This window comes from Salvelinus fontinalis, chromosome 21 (assembly GCF_029448725.1).
Source record: "Salvelinus fontinalis isolate EN_2023a chromosome 21, ASM2944872v1, whole genome shotgun sequence".
NCBI lineage: Eukaryota > Metazoa > Chordata > Actinopteri > Salmoniformes > Salmonidae > Salvelinus > Salvelinus fontinalis.
In genome coordinates this window covers 33,130,068-33,148,279 of record NC_074685.1, presented here as the reverse complement: position 1 = coordinate 33,148,279, position 18,212 = coordinate 33,130,068, and the positions used below count along the sequence as shown (strand labels likewise).

Here is an 18,212-nt window from a genome sequence, read left to right as displayed (position 1 = left end):
GGGTTAAGCCTGTCGATGCATGATTATCTCAGTGGAGAGAGAGGTTCTCTGTAAGTTGGTTCGCTCAGGAAAGCGCAGTGCCTCGGCCAAACCTCACACTGTACCAATTTTATGGTAGTTATAGCATGCACTGCCACCATGGCAACAGCTGACAGCTAGCAGTCACTGTTGGCATGGTTACAGGTTACAATTCTGTGAAGAGAGAGAGAGAAGGCTAAGGAAATAGGAGAAAAAATGGGACAAAGGAATGGAGCTGATGAAAGTAATGGCAAAGGAAGGAATCAGAGCTTTGCGACATACTCCCACCCCTCCCACCCCTGGCGCTCTCCTGCTGCTACTCTGTATATGCTCCGGTTGCCTGGCAGTCTGCTTTTAGATTTTAAAAACACAACGTATTTTATTCAATTTTACCTTAGTGCTGATTTCATAAAGTACCGACTGGATATCCAGCTAAGTTTGGAAGTCTGCTATGTCCCTGTTTAGTCTAATGGAATAGTGTGTCATACAATCTCTGGTGTAATTGAAGACTGAATATACACTGAGTGTGCAAAACATTCAGAACACTTTCCTTATATTGAGTTGCACTCAGAAGAGCCTTAATTGGTCAGGGAATGGACTCTACAAGCAGTAGCGGTGTGTGGGTAAAATCACTGGGGAAGCCAAGCCCAAAAATAAGCCAAATTACACCTTGTGTAGTGATGATTGCCTTGTTTGCTCTATAATGTTAGTTCATATGCCTTGCAACCTCTGTCCGGTGAAGTCCACGACGCATATTGCATGTAACACACCGTTACGTGACCTACAGAATGGTCAAGCAAGTTAATGTTTCCAATATTTTCAGACCACTAAAGAACTATTGATTTAGATCCACAGAGAGTTGCCGCAAAGAAAACAGGAGCTGCCTCCACTATTCCAGCACCATTTAAACTTCAACATTTCAACATCATCAAATCACCTACGCTTAGTCTAATACAGTGACAACTAAACATACCTAAAAGTCCAATCAACGTAAGCTAAATATGATGTCGCTGACCATGGTTTTGATTTGTGCGTGCGTTCGTGCAAGTAAAATAAACATGTTGACTCCCCCTACTTGTAGAGAAACGCCAATGCCATCCTCTCTTTCATGTTGACGAAACAGTCTATGACTGTCATACAGTACACACTTGTATTTGTTGTTCTAGGCTACCTGGCAAAATTCTTGCTCGCTAGCCTAACTTCCTTTCATGGGCAACGTTAGCTAGTTAATATTAACCTTCTACTTCTAGCTACATATTGAACTTCCATCCTCTCAGACCAGGGGCACAATGGATGAATTTATGGTTGGATCAGAATTGCCATTGTAATCGTTGGCCAGTTTGGAGAATTAAGTAAAACCACAAGTCCAAATCCTTATCTCCATCCATGGCTAATTTAGGAAAGGGAAGATTTTATATAGCTACCTAGCCACTGGAGAACAACAACACAACGAGATGCATCAATTCAAGTTATTTCTGTCAATGACGTATTTCTCTTGATTCGATGTGATAGGAGTGAAGCCAAATCCAAACTGGCTTCCCTTGTCACTTTTTTTTTGTGTGTGCCAGGACCATTCACAGTTGCGCTCACTCAGTTTACATCAATGCAGATTGGATATTATTTTATACTTTTTTTTATCAAAGGAGGCCAAATACTCGCTGGCTTCGGCAACAATGTCATAGTCTTTATGACCAGACAGCATCAGATAGATGGCCTACACATACAGAGACAGAGTGGAGCTGTTTCTCTCGCCCCGGTTACTTTCTCCAGTGAGATACATTCAGCCTCTTGCAAATCGAAGGAAAATTATGAAATACAAAGTCTTAAGATGAATTCTAATTTATTTTGTTTCTTAGAATTTTTCGGGGTTATCGATGTAAGCTCATAATCGAGTAAGCGTACACCGATTTAAAACACCTGGTTTTCTGAGCAATCTTTCAGATTTAGGACACGTTAACCCCTTAATCAGTATTATAGCAGTGTATTTTGCACGAGCAGCTTCCTTTTGTCCGAGTGAAATGAGTTCGGAAAAACTGATGCCTCATATAAATAGTTTTCACATACAAACTGTATATGTCCGAACTCAGAATCAAATATGCGTCACAAAAATAACATGGTCGCTGTGGTAGAACGTTTATGTTGATTGCCGATTTTCTCCATGTCAGAGTCCCGTCACGTAAATTGATTTGATATGTGTCCATTTAAAAAAGATTATTAGGGAAATCGTTCTTCTTGCAAAGCATGTACACGTTTAAATCAAACTATTATATCAATCTGATTATTCACAATTGTATTATTGTGTGTATGTATCCGTACTCATTGTGTATTGGAGATGAAGAGGGCTACATTAACTGCCAGGTAACAGTTCAAAGAACATTGCAATATAGTACACACAGACATGTACTCTAACACTCCACCCTCCTGAACCTGCTCTCTTCTTCCCCCTCTCTCTCCCTCTATCTGACTCACTACAGTACACATCTCCAAGGGCTGGGAGACAATAGGTTAATCCTGCCACATCCGTTTTCACTCACTCGCTCGCTCTCTCTCTCTCACATTCTCTCCGACAAGCAGCTCAGCTTTGCCTTGCCCTCTCCAGGTCCACCGGGAAATGAAACAGTGCTTTATTCCGCCACAGATGTTCCCTTACAAATACTTAAGATTTGGTTAGAAGATGAAAACCCTCCGTTTTCACGTCGCGCCTCCGAGACAATTCCTCTATCTGTATGACTTCAGTACGTCATGTTCCAAATCAAAACTGTCGTTTGATTTCATATCCGCGGGGACAGTACGTTATTAGAGGTGGAGACAGGGTAGTGAGTTGTGTAGTAGTTGACTAGACTGTCTGGAAGGTCATGATGACTCTCGAAAGGGGAGGCCGGATTGTAATAATTTCCAGTCAGTTGTTTAACAGTGAACAGCTTTGTGTCTGAAAGCAGATGGAACATTACCCGGTCTTGTCAATGAGCCATGTAAGCGATTGCAGAGGGAGAGAGAGCGGAAGCAGTACTTAGTTATTTTTAACAACAGGGTTTGTTATTGTGTCCTTAAGTGTTTTTGTTTTTTGTTTTTTTAGAGCTGCAGTGTTTGATTGTGTACTGTGGGATGCTCTAGCTATCAGTAGACTGACTCACCCTCCTCCCTACCTCCCCCTCTCCCCTCATCCCCGCCCCTCCGGGTTGACAGATTGACGGGCGGAGCCTAAGCGATTGAGCCCAACCTCGGCTACAACTGTCGCCATGGTGATGCAGCCCGTGATGAATTGAATTTGCAATATTCCTGGGTTAGACACAGCCTAATAAAAACAGACTGGCAGACAAGAGAAAACTGTTAATGAAAAAATGCAGTGAAAGAAAGCTCTTTGTCAGCATGGTGTGTGTGAATCATATCAACATGTTAGAAAATAGTGGCATGTAACTGGGATAAATAGCCTAGTCTTATCATTGGTCTAGCCAGTGGTATGGGATGCATATAAAATACAGAAACAAAACAATTCCCTTTGTGGGTATTTTGGTATTTATTTTGTGTTTTTCTTTATGTCGGGCATATACGGTGCATTCGGAAAGCATTCAGACCCCTTGACCTTTTCCACATTTTGTTACTTTGCTGCCTTATTCAAAAATGAATTGCATTGTTCTCTCCCTCTGATCAATCTACACACGCTATCCCATATTAACGAAGCAAAAACCGGTTTTTACAAATTCAAAACAGACAAAAAAAAATACCTTATTTACATAAGTATTCAGACCCTTTGCTATGAGACTCGATAATTGAGCTCAGGTGCATTCTGTTTCCATTGATCATCCTTGAGATGTTTCTACAACTTGATTGGAGTCCACCTGTGGTAAATTCAATTGATTGGACATGATTTAGAAAGGCACACACCGGTCTATATAAGGTCCCACAGTTGACAGTGCATGTCAGAGCAAAAGCCAAGCCATGAGGTGGAAGGAATTGTCTGTAGAGCTCCGAGAGGATTGTGTGGAGGCACAGATCTGGGGATGGGTTCCAAAACATTTCTGCAGCATTGAAGGTCCCCAAGAAAAGTGGCCTCCATCATTCTTAAATGGAAGTAGTTTGGAATCACCAAGACTCTTCTTAAAGCTGGCTGCCTGGGCAAACTGAGCAATCGGGGGAGAAGGGCCTAGGTTAGGAAGGTGACCAAGAACCCTATGGTCACTCTGACAAAGCTCCAGAGTTCCTCTGTGGAGATGGGAGAACCTTCCAGAAGGACAACCATCTCTGCAGCACTCCACTCCACTCCACGGAAGCCACTCCTCAGTAAAAGGCATATGACAGCCCACTTGGAGTTTGTCAAAAGGCACCTAAAGCATTCTGATCATGACAAACAAGATTCTCTGGTCTGATGAAACCATGATTGAACTCCTTGGCCTGAATGCCAAGCGTCCCTACAGCGAGGCATGGTGGTGGCAGCATCATGCTGTGGGGATGTTTTTCAGCGACAGGGACTGGGAGACTAGTCAGGATTGAGGGAAAGATGAATGGAACAAAGTACATAGAGATCCTTGATGAAAACCTGCTCCAGAGCGCTCAGGACCTCAGACTGGGGCGAAGGTTCCCCTTCCAACAGGACAACAGCCCTAAGCACACAGCCAAGACAACGCAGGAGTGGCTTCGGGGCAAGTCTCTGAATGTCCTTGAGTGGATCAGCCAGAGCCCGGACTTGAAACCGATCGAACATCTCTGGAGAGACCTGAAAATAGCTGTGCAGCAACACTCCCCATCCAACCTGACAGAGCTTGAGAGGATCTGCAGAGAAGAATGGGAGAAACTCTTCAAATACAGGTGTGCCAAGCTTGTAGCGTCATACTCAAGAACACTCAAAGATGTAATCGCTGCCAAAGGTGCTTCAACAAAGATCCCGAGTAAACGGTCTGAATACTTATGTAAATGTGATATTTCATATATATATTTTTTAAATGTGCTAATATTTAGAAATGCCTGTTTTTGCTTTGTCATTTTGGGGTATTGTGTGTCAATTTATGAGGGATAAAAATAAAAAAAAATACATTTTAGAATAAGGCTGTAACGTAATGTGGAAAAAGTCAAGGGGTCTGTATGCTTTCCGAATGCACTGTATAATGGTTTATTTTTTCACTGTAAAATAAGCAATCAAGACGTGCATGGTACTGGTTTCTCCTGAGGCGCTTGTTCTGAAGTCTTACAATGGCTTTTTTGGTTCTATAGCAGTCTTGTATTGAGACCCACAGTAGGACTGTAAGTGGCTTTGGATAAAAGTGTCTTCTAAATAGCATAGAAATAGATACATATGACTCACAGCTGTCACGTTGAAGAGAGAGGCCCAGTGTTGCATCCTGTCCTAAATAACACACAACAACTCTGCTCTGCCATGTTTTGGCTGAATCATCATCCCAGTCCTGCTCATGTAGCGTTATCTATCTGGGGGTGGAACAGAACCGGGCTGACTGGTGCCCCTGACGCCAGGCCCAACCCTTCCTGTGGCCAGATGGGCCGAACCGAGGAGGACAGAGAAGACAGGATGATGAACAACCCTGTCGCCTCCCTCCAGATTCGGTTCAAATGTCCTGTAAATGTTATGGCTGCTAATGCCCGTCTCCTGCACCTCCCACCCGACCAACTGTCCCTGAAAGGTCTAGTGCAGTCACGCGGTTCTCCACAACTTGTTCAAAGAATAATAAACACGTAGGCCTAGTTAACAGCTGAAAATACAGGGAGGAATCAAATGGGTTCTACGGAACTTCTACTAGCTTGGAATGCCAACCATGATGCTTTTATATCATTTTTTCTGTTTTTGTTTTCCTTTTTTTTCCTGTTTTATTTGTGATTCTGCCGACATTGTCTATCAGTCAACAAACCAAAAAATGCTGGTAAGTTATTTTCAAACAGCTGTAAGATGATGCACTCCTTTTTGATTTCTGTTTGGGGTTCTTGGGTTATGGTTTTATCAGTTAAGATGCCTCTTGACTCCTTGTGCACATTTTGGAACCTTGGCCTTTTTGTTGGTCATATTTCATCCACCCACCAATGCTCCTGCTGTGTCCTGGGTTAAGGTTATGATTTGGGGTGGAGGTGAGTTTGGGACAGGATAAAGAACCCTGGGATAGGAACCTTCTCTAAGAGGTGTTCCTGATTCCACCGTATTGCCTGCTAATTACTGGGAGCCAACATACTTCCCCTCCCCTGTCTGCACCTGCTACTGTAATGCCGTACCGTGACACCCTGCCATCCCATAGCTTGAGTCACACATTGGAATATTGTTCTTGACTCGGTTTGTTGTCTACTTGGCTGTTGTTTTTATCATGTGCACGTGACGAAAGCTTGTTTCTTGCATTTTGGTAATATTGTCAAGACTAGATAAGAGTTGTAAATGATCTATGGGTAGACAGTTTACACAGTTCCTTAATTGTGTAATCAGTGGAATGCAGGAAACAAGGACAAATTGTCAGTATTTGTTGTTGTGCACGCCTCATTGGCACATTTTCTCTTTATTTGGTTCACTATTCTCCAGTCACATACTTGTTCCTCACCTAGAAAGTATAAATGAAGGGGGATCTCTTTTTCCTGCTTTCTGTTTATTCACTGTCTGGTTGTTACCATTTATTTTGTCTCTGATACCCACTCAATGCACGGGCGCTAGGCTGACTCCTGTCTCTGTGAATGACATTGATGCTACGCTGCTCATCTCTTTGTTCTGTTGATAGAATGACCTTGATGCTTCCTTTCCTTTTGAGTTGCTCCTTCAGTTTGTTGTTTTGTCTGTGTTGTCTTGTCACTGCCTCTTCACAACAAACGTAGCTAAGTAACTTCCACAACTTCCTAGAATCACAACTGTGGGACAGTCCACAACAACAAAACATGCAAATCAATGTGTTCCCTGTGTTGTTAAAGCAGCCATTGTTCTAGTGCTTCCCTGCTTGGCTGTTGACTCAGCAGTGTAGAGCTTTCTGCTCAAGGCTGAAACAGCTGAGAGAGGCTTTCACATGGCTGCTCTGAAGGAAGACATTGATTCACATTTTTGATCCAGCTTGAATCTGCAGTTTCCTAATTGCACTAATTGTTTTCAATGAGGTGAAGTAATCTATTTGACTATTCAGTGGGAGGACAGAATCTGTGAGATGAGATGCACTTCATTTAGGTTACACACACACGCACGCACACACACACACACTGAGAAGATATACAAGCAGTCCCACTATAGCCCAGGCTAGCCCACCAGGTTTTCACCTGATATGAAGCATTAACTATAATGACCTAAAGAATATTTTCCTCCCAGATCAGCTCTTTATGTTGCCGACTCCGGTTCAGAGTTAATTGTGCTTCTGTTTCCGTGAACTCTGACCTCCGGATAAACATTCCATCCTGAGTCCTCTGCTCCCTCTTTGGGACCTCACATCAACTTCTCTCCCCAGACAGACACGCTCATAGGCTAGCACTAAGGAGCGTTGTTAACGTGCTTTGGGTGCTGTAATGAGCATCGTGCTCCTGCCCAGTAGGAGGTATTTTCTGTGGTTTAGAAACTGTACTTTCAGATGTCCTTGTCTTGTTCTGATCATTCTTTCTTCTTTCTCTCCTGTAGTCCACCCCTCTCCACCTGGCAGCAGGGTACAACCGGGTCAGAATAGTACAGCTCCTGCTACAGCACGGTGCCGACGTACATGCAAAGGACAAAGGGTAAGTGTGTTTGTTGTTTGCATGCGCTTTAGGGTGCATGGGAGTGTTCCCCCCCCCCCCCCCAATAATGTTTCTGGAATGTTGAAGTTCACACTTTGCTGAGACACTTTATTTGGCCACTTTACCTAATGAACTTAGTTTCTAATTGTTCCTTTCTCCCTCAGTGGTCTGGTTCCTCTCCACAATGCATGTTCCTATGGTCACTACGAAGTCACAGAGCTGCTGCTGAAGGTAAGAAACTCTATGCTGCTTTGTGTGTGCTTGTATGCTTGTTACGTGGCGGCTATGGAAGGGAGAATCCTTTAGCTCTGGGGAGACAGAGGTCCCTGAGACAGCCGTTATTGTCAGGTGTTTTCAGAGGGGTTCGTCACAGGCCGAAAAGCCTGACCGGCTTCTCCTCCTTTGACTTCTTTCTCCCTTCACGTCGTCTTTGAGTTGGTCTTTGAGATGAAGACTCAGGACTGACTGACATGTCTAAGGGAAGCCATCGTCACGCATCTGACGTTTCATGTCAGACATCGCGTCAGACATTGCGTCAGTAGTGCTGTCACACCTGGGTCGTGTTCACACTTTAAAAAGCCGTTTTTCTTTGCTCTTATTGAACCAGTTCGGATTTCAAAACAGAGTTTTTTTCAATAAACATGTCTACCTGTCTGCCACTTTATTTCCTTCACCACTTGTACGGTGTGTAACGGCCCTCTCTGTTTCCTGTTAGCATGGAGCGTGTGTGAACGCCATGGACCTGTGGCAGTTCACCCCTCTCCACGAGGCTGCCTCGAAGAACCGCGTGGAGGTGTGTTCTCTGCTGCTGAGCCACGGTGCTGACCCCACCCTGGTCAACTGTCACGGGAAGAGTGCTGTGGACATGGCCCCCACCCCGGAGCTCAAAGAGAGACTCACCTGTGAGAAAAGACATCTACTTACTAACACTCACACACCGACCGATAGACTCTCCTATGCACTCACGTGCTCAAATAGTTTTTCCCTCCGATGACTTGGGAGAATAATGGAAGTCTTATGGCGTGTGTGTAAATGATGACATGCTTTTCCCCCTGTGTGTGTTGTGTAGATGAGTTTAAGGGGCACTCTCTGCTCCAGGCTGCGCGGGAAGCAGACGTGGCCAAGGCCAAGAAGTCCCTCGCTCTAGAGATCATCAACTTCAAACACCCACAGACACACGATACGGCACTGGTGAGGCACACCCCACACACACAGCACACACACACACACACAGCACACACACACACACACACAGCACACACACACACACAGCACACACACCACACAGTGTTAAATGGACTCCTCCTCCTTGTGTTGCAGCACTGTTCAGTGGCCTCTCCTCACCCCAAGCGGAAGCAGATCACAGAGCTGCTGTTACGTAAAGGTGCCAACGTCAACGAGAAGAACAAGGAGTGAGTGTCTTCCTGTTTAGTTGACCTCTGTCTGACCTCTAAACCGATCCTCTAACCACTGCTAAATCATGACGATGTTGATCCAACCCCGTGTGCGTCTGTCTGTATCTGCAGCTTCATGACCCCCCTACACGTGGCTGCTGAGAGGGCCCACAATGACATCATGGAGGTGTTGCAGAAACATGGAGCAAAGGTACAGTGTTCACCTCATCCGTCCATCCCTTCTGCCGTGCTCTCTACTGGTAATGCTGCTTGTATCAGCAAAAGCGTCAAGTTCAATGGAATATACTTCATCGGAGTGTAAATCTGCAGCTGTTTGAGTGAACCCAAACCCTGTGAGATGGGATGTTTTTCGAACTAAAAAAAGGCAGAGATCTCTCTCCTCGGTGTCCGGGTGGGTCTGAAGTTACCAGTTGTTTTAGAGCTCAGTCATTTATAGTATTATTGAGACCAACGACAGGACGGACTGGGGGAAAGACTGTCCTCCTGGCCGATCAACTGCCTGGTTCTGAGAGCTCCATCAGATAAGAATGAGCAGATGGATAGAGTGTTCAGAGCCTGCCAGTCTCCCCCCTGAAGAGCCCATCCTCACCTTCACAGGCGGTCCTTCCCTCATGCAGACCTAGTGAAAGACGCGCACCAGTTCCACAATGTTTAAAAGCCAGACAGCCACTAAAGAAAATCCTCTTGATAGCTTCCCTTGATGGAATTCTCTCAATAGCCTGAGTTGTGTGTTATATTACTTTCTAAAGAAAGACGTCGGAGACGGACATCAGAGAGGCTCCTGGGTGCTTTTGACAGCACCATTCGTTGAGTATTTATCCAGAGAAGAGAAGCCCCCAAACAGTGGTATTTTGACTGTCATGTCTGGGCTTGTCTTATTCGTAGTTATAAGGGGAGGTCGCTATCCCCCACAGAGGCCCAGCACTACTTAGCTGGTTAGGGAGCATGACAGATGGAACAGACATCGAAAGGTAAACCGCAGCACTTCCCTGCCTGCGCAGGCAGCCTGTTAAACTCGCTGCCGGTATATGGTGTGAAAATGGCAGATTTGATCACTTATAAGCGCCTATATTAGAACGCATTGGCTGCGGAGTAACATGCTATACATGTTACAGGGTCTCCGAGTCCAAGTGTGCATGTAATTTACAGTATCAATGTTTATGACCGCTATGTTTGATGTGCAGTTACAAGGATGACATGTCAAAACCTGGGTTGCTCTGAACAGAATTAGCCTATGTTTTGTCATGCTGTGAAGAGAATTAGCCCAAAACACACACTTGAATGCACTCATGACTCTATTCTATGTGCACCAAAGTTACTACCGTTTCTCCAAAGGGCGTTGTGTAGGGCCCTAAAAAATAAGTTTCTTTTTTTGTGTGTGATTCCGTTCAATTTTTTTTTCTGTTTTCCCCAGGGGTTTTTTCTTCTGTTTTTTTGCTCTCAAAATCACACGTATTTATAGAAAAACAACAACATTTGGTGTTCTAAGTCCACATCAATGCTTAGATACATCAGGAGACCACTTGAGGTCTAGGAAAAATATATAAACATTGGGGTGAATTGAACCTTTTAAAGCAAGTGCACACCAGCAAGCGCTCATGTGATTGTTGAGTTTGCATAACAAATGGCCACTGGATTGATGCAAATAATCATGATGTCATTCTGCCAGGTAGGCGTGGGCTACTAAGTAGTTTGCATTTAATCGAGAAGGTATTTGGGAAAGCCTTTCCATGTCTACCAAAAGGTTATTATTAGCGTCATCGCTAACGGCTACACAAAGTGTAGACCTGCGCGCGCACTGCTCATTCCCGTGCCGTTTCAGAAGTTGCAGGAAAATACAAATCACTGAAGCATTTTGTTAATGTCTTTTTGATTAACTTGGGCAAATGAATGAGTTTTCTTATAAGTTCAATACATTTAGTTGATTTCCTATTGAGTTTAATACATTTTTTGAGTATTATTTCTTAACATTTTTATGTCTGGATTCCATGATTCCATCCACATTGTCTGCAGTGCCGAGCCCAACTTTCGAAAGCGTGACAGTGTAACATGGTATTTTCTAAGTTAGCTAGTCATGTTGGCAATAGAACAAGCATTCAAATTATGCCCCTCCGACCCAGATTGCGATTTATAATGGACCGTTCTTGGATTGCGTAAACAACAACAGTGATTCAGTGATGGCGGGGACGCAGGGCTGTGTTCCAAACAAAACAGTACGGATGTCCTTGCTCTAGTTCCTCAATGGCACAGCTAGGGGAGCTCAAGAAAGCACCTTTTATAGTTAAAGGCTCTCTTCTTTGAGTCAGAAAAGTGCACTGGAATGACTTAGGAACTGTGCATACTTTGGAGATGTGTGTGACCACTTGGAGACACCAGTGAGACCTCTCACTCAAACCCTTTCATTTTTGGTCTTTTATGTTGAACCTAGCCCACATTTTCTATGAATATTGTTTTTGTCTTACTGAATATATCCAGAGGCCTTTCAGATTTCGCAACAAATGCTGCGAAAAGCACAGTAAATGTCAAATGAGCTCTGTTGTCCTCACTTTTTGGTCTGATCATTTCCCTGTAATCTCTCTTCAATTTCTACCACGATTATGCTTCTCATATTTATTTTGTTGGAAGCATTTCAATTTGGCACTATTCAAAGAGGCCAATTCCCATGAGTGTGCAGGGTTAACAAGTGAAGTCGAGCAGCGCCTGGTATTGGAGTTTTGCTGCTGTGCTCTGATCAGTGGGTCTGTGGGGAGCAGCGCTGTGGTGTGTGTATGTTCTAAGCAGAGCCTCCCCTTTCATTTGGAGTTGTACAATCGGTAATGAATCGAAATGAGGATATCCCAGGAGCTAAGGAAAACGAAGACAAGGCAGAATAAATAAAAGTCAGGCAGGAAGTAATCTCAGACTTGAAACACTCGGCTCTGGTACACAATTGTACAGGGGGACGAGCATACATTTATATACACGTACATGTGCAGTTGACCTTCCAAACACACACACACAAACACACACACACACACACAATAACACTATCTCTCCCAGTTCCTGCTCGGTGCTGATAGTCTCTGAAGAGCTCCAGTAGCTCGAGGGCTCGGCTGATTAATTATTGTTTGTGTTCATTTCAAAATGCAGGAATTTAGTCGCACAGCTCAATCCCCACAACTCCTCTCCCTCTCCTCACTCACTCTTTCCTGCTCTCCCTCCCTCTCTCCCTCCCTCTCTCAGATGAATGCACTGGACACCTTGGGGCAGACAGCCCTGCACCGTGCTGCAATGGCGGGACACCTCCAGACCTGCAGGCTGCTGTTGAGCTACGGAGCAGACGCCTCCATCCTCTCACTGCAGGGCTTCACCGCCTCACAGATGGGCAACGAGGCCGTGCAGCAGATACTCGATGGTACGGAGAGCGAGAGGGCGTGTGCGTGTTACTCTAAGACGCTGGTTGGTGATACTGTGACGTTGTACTTCTCTCTCTCCCCCAGAAAATGTACCAGTGAGGAACTCTGACGTAGACTATCGGCTCCTGGAGGCAGCTAAAGCTGGAGACCTGGACACTGTGAAGGTAGGATTCTCATTTAAGACTGTGTGTGTGTGTGTGTGTGTGTGTGTGTGTGTGTGTGTGTGTGTGTGTGTGATCCCTACTATAGATATAGCTAGCTGACTCACAGGAAAAAAAGAATGCTAATAAGCAAGTTTACATGACATGCCCAGAACCCGTTGATATGGAAACTGTTATTTGATTTTCTGCTACTCCGTGTTCTGGTGTATGAACTCACTGGACTGCGTCGCCTTCAGCTCAAGATATTCTGAGAATGTTTTTGAAAACTTGCCAGTTTCATCACGGCTGCTTTGGCCGGTTTGATCTGAACTAGGCTTTGGTCTCACAGCTCACACTAATACTCTCATTCTGCCTGCAGACAGCTTGTGCTGCTGTCAGAATGTTGAGTGTGTCACTCTTTAGACTGCTTCTCTCGCTCCCCCACTCTGTGTGTGTGCACTTCACACGCGTGTGTTACCATGCTCTCTGCAGACTTCCTGTGCCACTGTCACAATGTAAACTGTAAACTCTCTCTCTCCTTGCAGTCGTTGTGCTCTCCACAGAATGTGAATTGTCGGGACCTGGAGGGTCGTCACTCCACGCCGCTGCACTTCGCCGCCGGCTACAACCGTGTGGCGGTGGTGGAGTACCTGCTGCATCATGGGGCCGACGTCCACGCTAAAGACAAGGGGTGAGTCGTCTTTCTTGGCTGGCTGGCTAGTTGTCTTTCTGTAGCCGTCTTGTTTGCTCAGGAATCTATATGTCTGTCTATCACCTTCGGTCTCAGCAGTGATTTCATCTCCTCCGCTCCACCACTCCACCCCCCCAGATGATATAGAATCTCTATCAAAGATGTTATCGCTCTGTTGTGTTTCCTCAGGCTATGTCTCTTATATTAGACCCAAGACATTTCAGAGTAGGGAGAAGCTCATCACTTTCTAACCCTCCCTCCTCTGTGTCTCCCTTTGCTCGCTCCCTTTTTCTCCCTCTCTATCGCTTTCTATCCTCTCTCTCTCCCTCCCCCTCTCTGTGCAGAGGTCTGGTGCCCCTGCACAACGCCTGCTCCTACGGTCACTACGAGGTGGCTGAGTTGCTGGTGAGACACGGGGCGTCGGTGAACGTAGCAGACCTGTGGAAGTTCACCCCTCTCCACGAGGCTGCAGCCAAGGGCAAATATGAGATCTGCAAGCTGCTCCTCAAGGTATGTCCTGCAACTGGGTGTCTAAAACCGAGTTAGTCAGTCCCCTCAGTCTCTGCAGACTGTCACACGCTTTCTCAACCTCTCTCTGTCTCACTCCATCTCACTCCATCTCTCTCCCCTCTCTCTCTCTCTCTCTCTCTCCCTCTCTCTCTGTTTTAAGCCCTTTTTTACGAAGAGGTACTGTAGAAAGTCATAACGCTTCACTATTAGAATTTTACCACATGTTAAAGCCCAGTGGTAGTTATACTGTTTATTACGGCTGAATAGCGGACAGGAACACCACTTGTGTTTTATGGGCTTTTTTTCCATTAGATCTCCGGTCATGAAAACATCACTCGAGAAGGGTGTTTTAAAGTCGCTTAGAGACGGGCCGTTGTAAGCGGCAAAGGTCTCATAGACTTCAATGGGGGAAGGGCGGCAAAACGCAAGAAGTTCTGCAAGCGCCGCTGTTTGTGGCGCTTGCTCCCGTGAACGGTGCCGCTGGCTCGAGCGCCCGTAAGATGAAATAGCCCGAAGTTTTGAGCGGCCAACGCGCATGGTTGACCAATTAGCAGAGTTCATCTTGTCGACCAATCAAACAATGTTTTAATGACAACATTTGAGCAGGCCACAACCGGGACCACCGGTCTCTACACGCGGTAGGCGGATCTTCTTTCGTTTTCAGTTGCCATTTTACCGTGGCCCGCGTGTAAGCACCTTTTTATGGTTTTGTTCATCATTAGTGTTAAGCAGGTCCAATTGATGTGAGTTCTAAAATCATAAGGACCTCAGAAACATGTGCGTCTGAGCTGTGAGCTGGGGAGTTATTTTTGCCAAGAGCCAAGAGCTGCTGGAACGTGTTACTTCCCACCTCATGGTTAGAGGGACAAGTGTTGCATGGAACTTGATGCACATGATAAGAAATGACTCTGTCACCTCAATCATCAACTGAGACAATTTCTATCTAAAGAGAGCTTCTGAACCATTTCAAAATGTCTTCTCGATGGCACGATGGTCTCACTTTGGCATCTAAGCCGCCATGGATTCACCCACCACCAAAACGCTGCCTAACTGCAGCAGCCAAGAGGCATACTTCCTTCCGTATCTATTTGGACAGTGAAGCTAAAATAACAAATGTGGCTCTACACTCCAGCATTTTGGATTTGAGATAAAATGTTTCAAATGACGCGACAGTACAGCATGTCACTTTTTATTTGAGGGAATATTCATACATATCTGTTGTACCGTTTAGAAATGAAAGCTCTTTATGTAGCTTGTCTGCCTATTCGAAGATGTCATAAGTATTATGACAAATTCCCTTACAGGGTATTAAAGTAGTCAAAAAGTTTAGCATTTGGGTCCCATATTCCTATCACCCAATGATTACATCAAGCTTGCGACTCTACAAACTCGTTGGATTCATTTGCATTTGTTTGGAGTTATGTTTTTTTCCCAATAGGAACTTTTGATTTGATCTCAAATCCATTTGATCTCAAATCCAAAATGCTGGAGTATAGAGCCAAATGTAAAAATGTAGCTTCACAGTTCAAATATATAGAGAAGAGTGTATATTCAGTGTTTTTCCTTAGCAATCTATGACAAGCCTCTGCTCTGGTGGTCCCATCAGCATGGGGCGGACCCGACCAAGAAGAACCGTGACGGCAACACTCCTCTGGACATGGTGAAGGAGGGGGACACGGACATCCAGGACCTGCTGAGAGGAGACGCTGCCCTGCTGGACGCTGCGAAGAAGGGCTGTCTGGCCCGCGTCCAGAAACTCTGCAGCCCAGAGAACATCAACTGTAGAGACACACAGGGACGCAACTCCACCCCCCTGCACCTTGCAGGTAAGACTGGCCACCAAGACATAGCCATGGGTACATAGACCCATCTAGTTTGACGTCTGTTACTGGAGTTCTGTTAACAATTATCAATGGCTGTTATACTTGTCAAAAGGGCCAGATTTGATGAATAGCTTACTCAAATCCAATTTTATTTGGCACATGCTTCGTAAACAACAGGTGTAGACTAACGGTGAAATGCTTGCTTACAGGTCCTTTTCCCACAATGCGCAGTTAAAGATAAAACATACAAATTGTGACACAAGGACAAAATACACGGTGAAATGATGGCAGATACGTTAAGATCAGCGTTTTTTTTTTAAACACACACCAAATGGTCACGAGCCAATAAGACAGCTCCCATCCACTGCAGCAGTTACATGCCATACCACGTCTAGTGTAACCTCATGGAAGCCACTGTATTTTCAAGCCAGGCGTAAGTGGGATTCTAGATTCCTGCAGTGTGTGTATATAGGTCCGAATGGTCACGCAGTGCGTGTAGCCAGATGGCCAGGGCTGTTGGACAAGTCTGCCCTCCCTGTGCCCGTGGAAGGCCGTGGCTCAGTGGAGGGGGGACAACAGATGGGTGAGGGTGAACAAACAGTCACAGGAGGCAACCGGGAACGGACTTGGGCTGGGACAACAGTCAACGGCTGACCTGACACAAACCTCACACCACACCATGTGTTTACTACAGTATGGCCTCTCTCTAGGTGGCGGATGATCAGGACAGACGCCCCTCGTCTCATGCGCTCACACACTTTCTACCGCAGCTTGATTTCACAGTTAAATGAGCAACTTTCAACCGCACTGCAGAAATGAAGATTGTGTGTGTCTGTGTGTGTGTGTGTGTGGTGATTCAACCGTTTAATTACGTTTACATGCAATACTACCACTTAAACTTAGTGTCTCTAGTCTATCATTCACTTCCATTCTGCTAACTAGAGGTCCGTGCTGCAGTGGAGGTTTCGGAGGTCTTTAGTCTCCATAACACGGCAGCTCAATTATTTCCCCCAGCAGAACATTAAGTCCAATCAAACACCCTGCTGCTGGGAGAGATGTGTGTGTTTAGTAGTGTAAGAAGTGTGTGTCTATGTGCCAGACAGACATCTCCCCTCATGTTCACACCGTGAAGAGCTGAGAGGAGCGAGAGACCTAATCTATGAGAATGACTTTGATTAGCGGTCTCCTCATTAAAGTAGCAGTGAGAGAGTCTGAGAGTGTAAGAGACGCACCCGCCCAGAGCCGTGTGTGGATCGGCATCGGGCTGCAGCTAATAATGAGTGTTAATTAGACTGGGTCCTGGAGGGGAGTCAACTAGAGGGAACAGTGTGCTCACCGTGCCTCCAACACACCGCTGCGGAACTGATTTCTGGATTTCTGCTCAATTTCTCACACCATAAATTGCTGCAGTGGTATAGGGTCACTTCTCCTTTGAAGCTGAGCTCGTTTAAGACCTTGAAAGAATACTGAGAAGGAGAGAGAGAGAGGGAGAGAGAGGTAGGAAGAGAGGGATTGAGATACCAGTGTCAGATGGAACACAGCCCCATGGTGCCAGGGGTAATCCATTTTGCACCCTTTTCCTCGCAAAGGTCTCTGAAAAGTTTTGGCTGACCAAATGAGGCATTCATGGCAATACATATGAGCACATTTTGGTGTCTGCATTAACCCATTGTGTTTGCGTCCCCCCCCCCCCAAGCTGGCTACAATAACCTGGAGGTAGCAGAGTACCTGTTGGCGCATGGAGCTGATGTCAACGCCCAGGACAAGGGGGGCCTCATCCCCCTCCACAACGCTGCCTCTTACGGGGTGAGTGCCATAATCTCACCCCCCCTCTTCTCCAATCCATGGAGCACAGCCCAAAAAGTGGACTATTACTTATAACACCAGTGTGCCAATGACATTTACTGAGCCAATCAGAGCTCCTCTCTACTCCTGTTCCCCTACACGGCCTCTCTGTGCTCCCTGCTTATACCAAACACTCTGTTGTGTTCCTTAGTGTGACACATTGTCGGGCGTGTAAATGTTGTGCTGTAGAGGTCTCTCCAAGGCCGAAAAAGCTCATCAACTTTTCATACAACACTGCGTTTCATCATTCATTTAGTAGGGAAGCACTGCCGTGGCCTATTGAGGGAGGCGCTTTGTGAACACTGGCTGATATGGAGATGATACGGAGAGTGAGAGAGAGAGCGCACAGCAGCACTGACAGGAAACACAACCTCGGTCTAAATCAAACAAGCAAAATAAATGTCCAAGCAACAACCAAACCCTCTCCCACCCTAAATCTAACACATTCTCAGGGACAAGCCACAACCAAACCCTCTCCCACCCTAAATCTAACACATTCTCAGGGACAAGCCACAACCAAACCCTCTCCCACCCTAAATCTAACACATTCTCAGAGACAAGCCACAACCAAACCCTCTCCCACCCTAAATCTAACACATTCTCAGGGACAAGCCACAACCAAACCCTCTCCCACCCTAAATCTAACACATTCTCAGGGACAAGCCACAACCAAACCCTCTCCCACCCTAAATCTAACACAT

General features: G+C 45.6%; 1 protein-coding gene across 5 annotated transcripts in view; it reads left to right on the top strand.

Annotated features, from left to right (window-relative positions):
• LOC129818704 (poly [ADP-ribose] polymerase tankyrase-1) overlaps positions 1–18,212 on the top strand; it is a 107,051-nt gene that overhangs the window by 79,185 nt on the left and 9,654 nt on the right. For 3 of the 5 annotated variants that reach the window (XM_055874857.1, XM_055874860.1, XM_055874861.1), the window contains 13 exons: positions 5,868–5,888; positions 7,598–7,692; positions 7,857–7,923; positions 8,408–8,594; positions 8,762–8,883; positions 9,013–9,104; positions 9,219–9,297; positions 12,330–12,501; positions 12,587–12,666; positions 13,188–13,333; positions 13,678–13,843; positions 15,450–15,669; positions 17,363–17,472. In XM_055874857.1, the coding sequence (XP_055730832.1) occupies positions 5,868–5,888; positions 7,598–7,692; positions 7,857–7,923; positions 8,408–8,594; positions 8,762–8,883; positions 9,013–9,104; positions 9,219–9,297; positions 12,330–12,501; positions 12,587–12,666; positions 13,188–13,333; positions 13,678–13,843; positions 15,450–15,669; positions 17,363–17,472 (1,557 nt within the window). The remainder of the gene's footprint in view (positions 1–5,867; positions 5,889–7,597; positions 7,693–7,856; positions 7,924–8,407; positions 8,595–8,761; positions 8,884–9,012; positions 9,105–9,218; positions 9,298–12,329; positions 12,502–12,586; positions 12,667–13,187; positions 13,334–13,677; positions 13,844–15,449; positions 15,670–17,362; positions 17,473–18,212) is intronic. The other 2 variants (XM_055874858.1, XM_055874862.1) reach the window with 1 other exon arrangement.